This window comes from Mobula birostris, chromosome 3, assembly GCF_030028105.1.
Source record: "Mobula birostris isolate sMobBir1 chromosome 3, sMobBir1.hap1, whole genome shotgun sequence".
NCBI classification, from domain to species: domain Eukaryota; kingdom Metazoa; phylum Chordata; class Chondrichthyes; order Myliobatiformes; family Myliobatidae; genus Mobula; species Mobula birostris.
In genome coordinates, this window is record NC_092372.1 from 62290937 (window position 1) to 62303139 (window position 12203).

The 12203-nt window shown below is 40.3% G+C and overlaps 1 protein-coding gene across 18 annotated transcripts in view; it reads left to right on the plus strand.

The window, feature by feature from the left end:
* fryl (furry homolog, like) overlaps positions 1–12203 on the plus strand; it is a 372606-nt gene that overhangs the window by 300962 nt on the left and 59441 nt on the right. For all 18 annotated transcript variants that reach the window (XR_011885352.1, XR_011885353.1, XM_072252739.1 and 15 more), the window contains 2 exons: positions 8226–8429; positions 9872–10033. Coding sequence is in view for 16 of the 18 variants with exons in the window: in XM_072252739.1 (XP_072108840.1) it covers positions 8226–8429; positions 9872–10033 (366 nt within the window). In the remaining 2 variants the exon portion in view is untranslated. The remainder of the gene's footprint in view (positions 1–8225; positions 8430–9871; positions 10034–12203) is intronic.

Below are 12203 nucleotides of genomic sequence, written 5' to 3' on the forward strand. Positions count from 1 at the left end.
ATAAATCAGCCCTGATGGAATAGTGGAGCAGACTTAATGGGCCAAATGATCTAATTCTGCTTCTGTGTCTTACGGTCTTATGATTATAAGTATTCATAACTACTGAAGCATATATTTTAAAAAAATGATCGTAGAATATCTTTGCAATATCCAAATCAAGCTTTGAGATTTAAGCAGATTGTTGCAACCAAAGTAACAAAAAGCTTTCAGCCTCTGTCTGATACCTAGGGCATATAAAATAGAAAATGCTGGAAATATTCAGATCAGGCTACATCATGCGAGAGAAACAGCTACCTAGCAGAGATGTCCAAACAATTGAGCCTTTTGCTTAGTAGAATAAAAATCAGATTTCACAAAGTATATGCACACATTACCTCAGATTAAATACTGTTGAAATTGAAGTTTGTTGGGACAGTATTTAAATTACATCATTTCTTCATATTTAGAAACATAGAAAACCTGCAGCACAATACAGGCCTTTCAGCCCACAAAGTTGTGCCAAACATGTCCCTACCTTAAAAATTACTAGGCTTACCCATAGCCCTCTACTTTTCTAAGCTCCATGTACCTATCCAAAAGTCTCTTAAAAGACCCTATTGTATCTGCCTCCACCACCATTGCCGGCAGCCCATCCCACGCACTGACCACTCTCTGAGTAAAAGACCTTACCCATGACATCTCCTTTGTACCCACTTCCCAGCACCTTAAATCTGTGTCCTCTTTGTGGCAACCATTTCAGCCCTGGGAAAAAGCCTCTGACTCTCCACACGATCAATGCCTCTCATCATCTTATACACCTGTATCAGGTCACCTCTCATCCTCCGTTGCTCCAAGGAGAAAAGGCCGAGTTCACTCAACCTATTCTCATAAGGCATGCTCCCCAATCCAGGCAACACCCTTGTAAATCTCCTCTGCACCCTTTCTATGGCTTCCACATCCTTCCTGTAGTGAGGCGGACATAACTGTGAACAGTACTCCAAGTGGGGTGTGACCGGGGTTCTATATAGCTGCAACATTACCTCTCGGCTCCTAAATTCAATTCCACGATTGATGAAGGCCAATACACCATACATCTTCTTAATGACAGAGTCAACCTGCACAACTGCTTTGAGCGTCCTGTGAACTCGGACCCCAAGATCCCACTGATCCTCCACACTGCCAAGAGTCTTACCATTAATACTATATTCTGCCATTATATTTGACCTACCAAAATGAATCACTTCACACTTATCTGGGTTGAACTCCATCTGCCACTTCTCAGCCCAGTTTTGCATCCTCTCAATGTCCTGCTGTAATCTCTGACAGCCCTCCATACTATCCACAACACCTCCAACCTTTGTGTCATCAGCAAACTTACTAACACATTCCTCCACTTCCTTATCCAAGTCATTTATAAAAATCACAAAGAGTAAGGGTCCCAGAACAGATCCCTGAGGCATTCCACTGATGACTTACCTCCATGCAGAATATGACCCATCTACAACCACACTTTGGAGGCCCCATTTGCCTCCCAGGCACTAAGGGGTCAGACGATGATGACGACAACCACTCTCTTCCTTCTGTGGGCAAGCCAGTTCTGGACCCACAAAGCAATGTCCCCTTGGATCCCATGCCTCCTTACTTTCTCAATAAGCCTTGCATGGGGTACCTTATCAAATGCCTTGCTGTAATCCATATACACTACATCTACTGCTCTTCCTTCATCAACGTGTTTAGTCACATCCTCAAAAAATTCAATCAGGCTCGTAAGGCACAACCTACCCTTGTCAAAGCCAGACACAAGGAAATCCGCAGATGCTGAGAATTCAAGCAACACACACAAAAAATGCTGGTGAACGCAGCAGGCGAGGCAGCATCTAAAGGAAGAGGTACAGTCGACTTTTCGGGCTAGGACCCTTCGTCAGGACTAACTGAAAGAAGAGATAGTAAGAGATTTGTAAGTGGAAGGAGGAGGGGGAGATCCAAAATGATAGGAAAAGACAGTAGTGGAGGGGTGGATCTAAGAGCTGGAAAGTTGATTAGCAAAAGGGATACCAGGCTGGAGAAGGGAGAGAATCATGGGATGGGAGGCTTAGGGAGAAAGAGAAGGGAGGGAGGGGAGCCTGGAGGGTGGAGACCAGGCAAGGAGTTATAGTGAGAGGGACAGGGAGAGAAAAAAAAAGGGGAAAAAATAAAAAATAAACTTTAAAAAATAAATAAACAAGTAAGGGATGGGGTGTGAAGGGGAGGAGGGGCATTAACGGAAGTTAGAGAAGTCAATATTCATGCCATCAGGTCAGAGGCTACCCAGACAGAATATAAGGTGTTGTTCCTCCAACCTGAGTGTGGCTTTATAAGGCCTATCCACGGCCTCCTCTACCGTCAAGATGAAGCCTCACTCAGGTTGGAGGAACAATACCTTATATTCCGTCTGGGTAGCCTCCAACCTGATGGCATGAACACTGACTTCTCTAACTTCAGTTAATGCCCCCCCCACTTCACACCCCATCCCTAATTTGTTTATTTAATTTTTAAAAAATTTCCCCCCTTTTTCTCTTCTTTCTTCCTCTGTCCCTCTCACTATAACTCCTTGCCTGCTCTCCATGCTCCCCTCCCCCCTTCTTTTTCTCCCCAGGCTTCCTGTCCCACGATCCACTCCCTTCTCCAGCCTGGTATCCCTTTTGCCAATCAACTTTCCAGCTCTTAGATCCACCCCTCCCCTCCTGTCTTCTCCTATCATTTCAGATCTCCTCCTCCCCCTCCCACTTTCAAATCTCTTGCTTTCGCTTCTTTCAGTTAGTCCTGACAAAGGGTCTCAGCCGGAAATGTCGACTGTACTTCTTCCTTTAGATGCTGCCTGGCCTGCTGTGTTCACTTGACAAAGCCATGCTGACTATTCCTAATCATATTATACCTCTCCAAATGTTCATAAATCCTGCCTCTCAGGATCTTCTCCATCAACTTACCGACCACTGAGGTAAGACTCACTGGTCTATAAATTTCCTGGGCTATCTCTACTCCCTTTCTTGAACAAAGGAACAACATCTGCAACCCTCCAATCCTCTGGAACCTCTCCCCCCCCATTGATGATGCAAAGATCATCACCAGAGGCTCAGCAATCACCTCCCTTGTCTCCTACAGTAGCCTGGGGTACATCTCATTCGGTCCCGGCAACTTACCCAACTTGATGTTTTCCAAAAGCTCTAGCACATCCTCTTTCTTAATATCTACATGCTCAAGCTTTTTAGTCTGCTGCAAATCATCACTACAATCACCAAGATCCTTTTTCATAGTGAATACTGAAGTAAAGTATATATAAAGTACCTCTGCTGTTTCCTCCAGTTCCCTACATACTTTCCCACTGTCACACTTGATAGGTCATATTCTTTCACGTCTTATCCTCTTTCTCTTCACATACTTGTAGAATGCCTTGGGGTTTTCCTTAATCCTGCCCGTCAAGGCCTTCTCATGGCCCCTTCTGGCTCTCTTAATTTCCTTCTTAAGCTCCTTCCTATTAGCCTTATAATCTTCTGGATCTCTAACATTAACATTTTGTTGTATATTGTGTTCAGTAAATAATGGTTTGAGGAGGTGGCCATTTCAAAATGCTTATTTTTAGAATATGTCTTAACATTTAATTTCATTCTTGACATTTTAGGAGTTTTAGTTCAGGCTAGTTCGTACACAAGTTCTTTTATTCTTTTATTGAATCCTGGAGTCCTCAAAGGATGGCAACACGAGTTGTTGCATTTGGAATAAACCTGCACCATGTGGATAAAATATCTGAGACATGAATCAAGACAATTACCTTTATGTATAGTGCTCTTTCCGAATATGCATTTATTGCCTCAGAATGACTTCAAGTCAGTGTTCCTGTTAATGGAGAGAACAGTATAAACCAAAAACTTACAATTCATGATATGTACCTCAAAGGGGATTTTACTTTTTTCTTTGATTTATTTTCATCGATTCAACATTTTGAATACAGTGAGCTTCAAGCCGGTAGAAGGAAGAAATAAAACATTTTCAATATAAAATATTGCTTCTTATGCTTTTGTTAATCTTGGCACTGAAATATAAATAGTTAATACTACCTAGCATTTTTACAAAATACTTTTCGAAGAATCTGTGAATAATTAGATGAGAAGATGTGTGTCTGAGAAAGTATTTATCTTGATAGCAAGGCACTTTAATTATTTATTGTTATCTGGAGGGTCTTGTCAGTGCAGTGGCCATTATAGTAAGTTCTGGAATGTTTATGTCCATTCTGTTCGTACTTGTCTTCCTAGTCATAATCATTTAACCCTAAAAGGACTTGGATGGAATTACAGCTGTCAGTTAAGTGTGTGCATTTGCCTAAAAGAATAATAAATTACATGGCTCATGGCTGTAGACATTGCAAAGGCAAAAATTCAAGGTTTGCAATACTAACACAAGGAAACATTGATTAGAGGAAAAATGATAGAAATATACTTAGAGCTGGTTTTCAAATCAGATGGCATATGTGGGAGAAATTTATGTCTATTTAGTTGAAGAAATAGAGCCATGTCTACTATATATTTTTCTTTGGGGATATTCATTAAACTTGGAAATATAAAAGCATAATTAAAAATAATGTTTCTGGAATTGCACATAATGTACAATTTCACCTGGTCCCTCAACATCATCTCTTTGGTCAAGAAAGCACAACAGCATATCCACTTCCTGAGGAGATTGAGGTGAGCGAGGCTATCCCCACCTCAGCCTGGCCATTCGAACCAATTTTTACAGGGGCACTATTGGGAGTGTTGTGACCAGCTGCATCGTCATCTAGTATGGGAGTTACAAGGCATTTGTACACAAGTCCCTACAAAGGATTGTGGACACTGCTGAGAGGATCATCTGGGTTTCACTTCCACCCATCAGAGATATTTATCCAGAGCCCTGCAACTGCAGGGTTCTTAGCATTTTCAATTATCCCTCCCATCCATCCAAAAATCTCTTTGACGCTCTACCATCAGGCAAGAGATACCATAACATTAGGATAAGAACTGTTAGGATGGGAAACAGCTTCTGCCCCCAGGGGTAGATTGCTGAACTCCCTGTCACCACCCAGATCTCACCATGTATGAAATGCTAATTGATTTATACTGTTTACTTTTCAACTTGTGATGTCAAAGCACCTTATTATTTGTAAATTTATTTGTGGTATATTACTTTATGTGTTGTGTGTGTGTGTAAGTTATATATTAGTGTGTTGTGCACCTTGGCCTGGAGGAACTTTGGCAGTAAACGTGTACGGTTGAATGACAATAAACTGAACTTGAACTGGACTTTGAAATGTGTTCCATTTAAAAACTGATGGAGAAATCAACCAATTTTAGTTATTGATCATGGAGTAGGTCAGTTTTCTTTGCCTGATTGTTGCTGTGATGGGAACATTAACATTATTTTTAGATCCACTCAAGGTATCAATATGAAGTGGAGGATATAGTTCAGAGAGTCCATGCTCTTGTGCCAAAATCAAAAAAGGCCACATTCCCTTTAAACAAAATCATTGAGAGGCTGAGCTGGTTTTGAAGAGGTATTAGAACATAGAACATAGTACAGTGCAGTACAGCCCCTTCAGCCCACCATGTGATGCTGACCATTTCATTTAATTTAAGATCAGTCTAGCCTTCCCGTCCACATAGCTGTCCATATTTCTTTCATCCATAAGCCTATTGGAGATTTCCTTGTTGTATCTGCCTCTTAATACCACCCCTGATAGTGCACCTACCACACTGTGTATTTAAAAAAAATGCACCTTCCTCTGACATCTCACCTATACACCTTAAAAGTTATGCCTCCTCATATTAGCTATTTCTACCCTGGGAAAATGTCTCTGGCTGTCCACTCTATCAATGCCTCTTATCGTCTTGTTGTCAATTCTCGTCCTTCTCCTCTTCAAAGAGAAAAGCCCCAGCTCACTCTGCCTATCTTCTACGCTCGCTTTGACCATCAAAACATGGAGGAACCATCACAAACTCCCACAGCCCTCAACGATCCTGCGATTTCAAATTCTGAGGCTAGTGTGGGAGCATCCTTCAGGAGGGTGAACCCACAGAAAGCATCTGGCTCAGATGGGGTACCTGGCCGAGTCTAAAGACCTGTATTAATCAACTGGCAGGAGTGTTTGCTGAGATCTTTAACCTTTCACTTTGGCAGTCTGAGGCTTCAATCATACTGGTGTCTAAGAAGAATGCGGTTACCTGCCTCATTGACTATAATCCAGTAGCACTTGCATCCACAGTGATAAAGTGCTATAGGAGGTTGATGATGAAATATATGAACTGCCTGAGAAGGGACTTGGATCCACATCAATTTGCCTACCGGCACAATGAGTCCACAGCAGGCTCTTCACTCAACCCTGGAACATCTGGACAACAAAGATGCATATATCAGGATGCTCTTTGTCATCTACAGCTTGGCATTTAATACTACTATCCCCTCAAAGCTAATCAATAATCTTCAAAAGAAAATAGGCCATGATACTTGCTTGTGCAATTGGACCTTTGCTTTCCTCACTTGCAAACCCTACCCCCTCAGTCAATTCAGACTGCCAACAACAATCTCAATCAGCACAGGTGTGCCCCAAAGCTGCGTGCTTCACCCCCTGTTCTACTCACTGTACACTTGTGACAGCTCCAGTACAGTGCCATATTTAAGTTTGCCACTGTCATAGACCGAATCAAAGATGATGACAATGAGGATATGGGAGGGAGATTGAAAATCTGGCTGAGTGGTGCGATAACAACAACCAATGTCAGCAAGATTAAGGAGCTAATTATTGACTTCAGGAGGAGGAAACCAAAATCCATGAGCCAGCCCTCATCAGGGGGATCAGAGGTGGAGAGGGTAACCAACTTCAAATTCCTACGTATGTAAATTACTACCTCCTGGGCCCAGCACGTAAGTGCAATTATGAAGAAAGCACGACAGCACCCCTGCTTCCTTAGAAGTTAGCAAATACTCGGATTGACTTCTAATACTTTGACAAACTTCGATATATACCCAACAAAATGTAGTGGATATGGCCCAGTCTATCATGGGTAAAGCCCTCCCAATCACTGAGCACAGCTACATGGAGTGCTGTCACATGAAAGTATCCATCATCAGTGATCCCACCACCCAGGTCATGCTTTCTTCTCGCTTCTCCCATCAGGAAGAAGGTGCAGGAGCCTGAGCATTCACACTATCGGGTTCAGGAACAATTACCACTCAACATCACTCTCTTGAACGAGAGGGGATAACTTCACTGAACTTCACTTGCCATACCACTGAAATGTTCCCACAAACTATGGGCTCACTTTCAAGGACTCTTCATCTCATGTTCATGATATTTATTTGTTATTATTATTTCTTTATTTTTTGTATTGTCTTTTACACACTGGTTGCCTGCCCTTTTGATGCGGTCTTTCATTGATTCTGCTATGGTTATTAGAGTTATTGTGTTTGCCTGCAAGAAAATGAATCTCGGTGTTTTATATGGTGACATGTATATACCTTGATAAATTTACTTTGAAATATCCTCATAAGAAATGCTGTCTAATCCAAGTAGAAATCTCTTCTGTACACTTTCTAAACTTTCACATCCTTCCTATAATGAGGGGACTAGAACTGAACACAATATTTCAAGTGTGGTCTAACCAGAGTTTTATAGTGCTGCAACATTACCTCATGGCTCTTGAACTTGATCCCTGGACATTGAAGGCTAACACACTATACACCTTCGTAACCACTTTATCAACTTGCACTGCAACTTTGAGGGACCTTTGGATGTGGACCCCAAGATCACTCTGTTCCTCAGTATTGTTACGAATTCTGTCATTAGCCCTGTATTCTGCTTTTAAGTTTGACTTTCCAAAGGTTATCACTTCCTTTTCACTTCGGAAGGTCGAACTTCAAAGCAAAATACATGGTTAATTCAGATATTTTGTCGGAAGTTTGACAACATAACAAGTAATGAACAATACTTGGTGATCAGGAAAGGAGAGGGAAAAGAATGGGTAAATGCTTTCTTTGAAGGAAAACTGAAGAGTCGTTCTCAAAAACGAAGTCTCAGGTAAACTATTTTTTGGAAATTTGATAAATTTAACACTCTTGTGTTGCAGTCTTGTGGTTAATGTTCAGTGTAGTATTTTACCATTACCTATTGGCAGCTGAGGCAGACCAATGAAGTTGACTGTGTCAATATGTAGAATGATTGTTTTATTTATGTTATTTAGAGTCCATACTGGAAAGAGGCACTTAACATTCTGAAATTGGTAGTGTCTCGATCAGCTAGTCTTGTTGTACCAGATGAAGCGCACAGAACAAATTATGGAGTTGATTCATCTTCATCTCCTGAAATTTCCTTCACGAAAATTTGGAACAATGCTTCAAAGGAACTGCCTGGAAGGACTCTAGATTTCCATTTTGATATCACTGAGGTATGTAACTGAAAAATTTGCCTATTGCTAATATAATAAATTGAAACTGAACCCTGAAGTAGCTGTTTTTTGGTCTGAAATCATAGTTTTCCTGTATAATCTATTCTGTTTCTTCTTGTATTCTACGGCATTACAGCACACGTTTATATCTGAATCGAATTTTTACCCATGTATCTTGTTTGTAGATGTTTATAAGACTTTCTGCGAAAATGTGAATGATTGTTATTCAATAGAGCAACAAAAGTTAATCAGAGTCATTCTGTGCACAAGTGCAAACACAAGGAAATCTGCAGATGCTGGAAAATCAAGCAACAGAAATAAAAAATGCTGGTGAATGCAGCAGGCCAGGCAGCATCTATAGGAAGAGGTACAGTCGACGTTCCGGGCCGAGACGTTGACTGTACCTCTTCCTATAGATGCTGCTTGGCCTGCTGCGTTCACCAGCATTTTTTGTGTGTGCTGCTCACAAGTGGATGCTTTATTTTTGCCAGACTGACCTCTATGATGCAGAAATTGATGGCCAGCTCTTTGATACCATCTCATTCGATGTGATGTTCAATCCAACTCCTTCCTACCCCCCGATCAAATCAGTATTTTAGAACCATTCCCTCTATGGTGCATCAATGCACTCTTTAATTTCCACCCATGTCCTCTCTACCTTTTACAGAACCCAAACATAACTTTCAATTTAGTCTGTGAAATTTGGTGTTTATGATGTGATCTCTTCTGCATTAGGGAAAAAATAGAGTATTGAATGACTACTCTACTGATCGCATTCATTCAATATGACCTCTGAGATTTCAGGTGTCTGCCACTTTAGTTCATCATCGCACATCTGTTCTGTCTTTGGTCTCTTATACTCTTCCAACAAGTCCCAACTTAAGCCAGAGGAGCAGTGTTAGATCTCCTAACTTGATTCATTATAGTACTCAGGGTAAACACAGAATATAAATTCTATTTCAGATAGTCAGACCCATTCTGAAAGGTTATCAAAATGAAATGTTAATTCTGTCTTTTTTTCTTCACAGATGCTGCCTGACTTAGTACTTTCTGTTATAAATTAAGATATGTTTTTCTTTTTCAATGTGTTTGAAGCATTTTTTTTTGTTAACCTTGTCTCCCCATATTTTTATTCTTCTCATCTACATTTCCTTCAATATATTCTTTCAGCCAGTATCACAACCATTCAGTCTCTCTTGCTGTCCCTTCAACTATGGATATTGCAATTGTTTCCTTCACTCCACCACATCACTCCCCACATCTCAGCATTGAGACATTTCAATTTGAACTCCCTGGGTCTGATGAAAGGTCATTGTTCAGAAGGGTTGTCCAGTTTCTCTCTGCACAGTTACTGCCTGACCTCTGAACCTTTGCAGTAGTTTCTCTTTTTACTGCAGATGCATTGTGCTGGTTTTACTTTATGATCATTTTGATTTCAACAGACACCAATTATAGGACAGAAATATGGCGATCAACACAGTGCTGCTTGCAGAAACGGAAAACCAAAAGTCATTGCTGTCACTCGAAGCACTTCTTCCACATCATCAGGTTCCAACTCAAATGCCTTAGTGCCAGTCAGCTGGAAGAGGCCACAACTATCCCAGGTACGTTAGACTCCACTCAAAGTTTGGTCTAGATAAATTATTTCTTCTTAAAGCCAATGTGTTAGTAATAAGAGTTGACCATAGTGTTTATGAATATAATGATGACTAAACAGTAATTCCACCAGAAACAGTATTAAGTGTCTAAGCACATTTCCATTTTCGATAATGCCAGTCCCAGGGAGATGGTGCTAAAGATAAGACTGGAGTACTCAAAACAATATTCAGTAAGAAATGTTATGGAGTATTACAGCACAGGATTAGTCTCTTCAGCATGTGCTGTCCATACTCACCTTTTTTGGCTAACTGCACTAATCCCATTTGTCCAATTTGGGCCACGTTCTTCATTTCAAGTGTCTGTCTAAATCCCTCTTAAACATAGTAATTCTATCTGAGTACGTCATCTCCCCTAGCAGCAATTATATATCCAATATGAACCATTCTCTCTTACCACATACATTAGATTGCCATTAATCTATGCTGTCTTGTTTTTCATACTCCTACCATGGGTAAAAGATGTTGACTTTCTACCTTATCTTTGCCTCTCATAATCTTGTGTATTTCTATCAGGTCACCCTTTCCCTCCTTTACTCCAGGATAAAGAAGGCCAGCCTATCTAATGTGTCCCCGTATCTAAAGTTGCTTAATCTAAGCTAGAAGGGCCGAGATGGCCTGTTTCCATGCTGTAATTGTTATATGGTTTTAAGCAGGATCATGGTGATTCTCTGTGTGCTCACTCCAGAATAATCTGTGCCAAGTGGATTATCTATTTTGGCTTCCTCCTAAGGTCCCCACCATCACAAATGCCAGTCTTCAGCTAACTTAATTCCCTCTACAAGAGATGAAGAAATGGCCAAGAGTACAGTATACAGCAAAGGTTAAGGGAGCAGACAATGTACCATATTAGTTCTGAAGTCATTTACTCCTGCTTCATCAGAGATCTTTCTGTTGCAGGATTGAACGAAGCTTAATTTCATTTAAAATTCTCAGCAAATGAAGCAGTCAGTGACTGCATGCTGCAGCGCATTTACTAGATTCAGTCAGGAGCAGATAAGTGGCAAGTAATAATGCACAATAGAATTATATTCAACATGCAACTCTGGCAGAGTGTACACCATGAACATCTTGGAGTCACTATAGATCAAAAGCTTAACTGGATCACTGCATTAAGTATTGTGGCTATAAGAACAATTGAGTGGTTGGATATCTTGCGCTAACTTGCCTCTGACAACTCTCAATAACCCAGTACCATGCATCCTGCTTAATTGACGCCCATTATTGGCCGTGAACATTTACTTATTTTGCTGCCAGTGTGTAGTGCCTCCAGCATGTGCCATCTACAAAAATCACTACATTTACTGAACTAAACCCAGTAAACTCATTCCACTATCATTAAGAAGGGAAGGGGCAGTAGTTTCCAGGGAAAACCATCAAGTGTAAGGCTCCTTGTCATTCCAGGGTGTAAATCCTGGGATTCTCTACCCAGCATCACTATCAAAGTATCTTAAACAGAAATACTGCAATACTTCCAGAAGGTGCTTGACCAATTCCTTCTTACAGGCAATTAGGCAATAAATGCTGGTCTTGCCAACCATCCAGTGATCATGATAAATGAATATATTGCAAAAAATTTATATTTATCAAGTTCCTTCTACTCTCTTCCAGGCTAGTAGGATACAGTAGATAACCATTCATATCAAATTAATCTGGAATGTGCCATTCTAAATTATTTGTGTAATAATACCATAAAATGTATACACAAAATAGTTATTTATATTAAGGGAATAGAAGACCCTTAATAAGAATAATTATCTTGTGTAAAATGGATGAATTTTGTCTGCTCAGTAGAATTAGTGACTCGCATAGTCATATACATGTAATATTGCAGTTAAAATAAGTAGACTTGATAGGGAATAATTAGAGATTAATAATGCCAGCTGTTCTTGGCTTACTTAAAAATAAATGCTGTAGTTTAACTTTGTGATTTAATTTGTGGAATCAATAATTACTTTAAAGTATAGTTAGAGAGCCCTTACTTATAGATAGAAGTCAAATACTTGTGTATCTCAGCTCTAGCAGAGATATCTGGGAAGGAATAAGGAGCATGGTCGGACATGAGGTGACTCATGATGACCTGAAAATGGACATAAAATTATTTTGAAATAAAGTAATA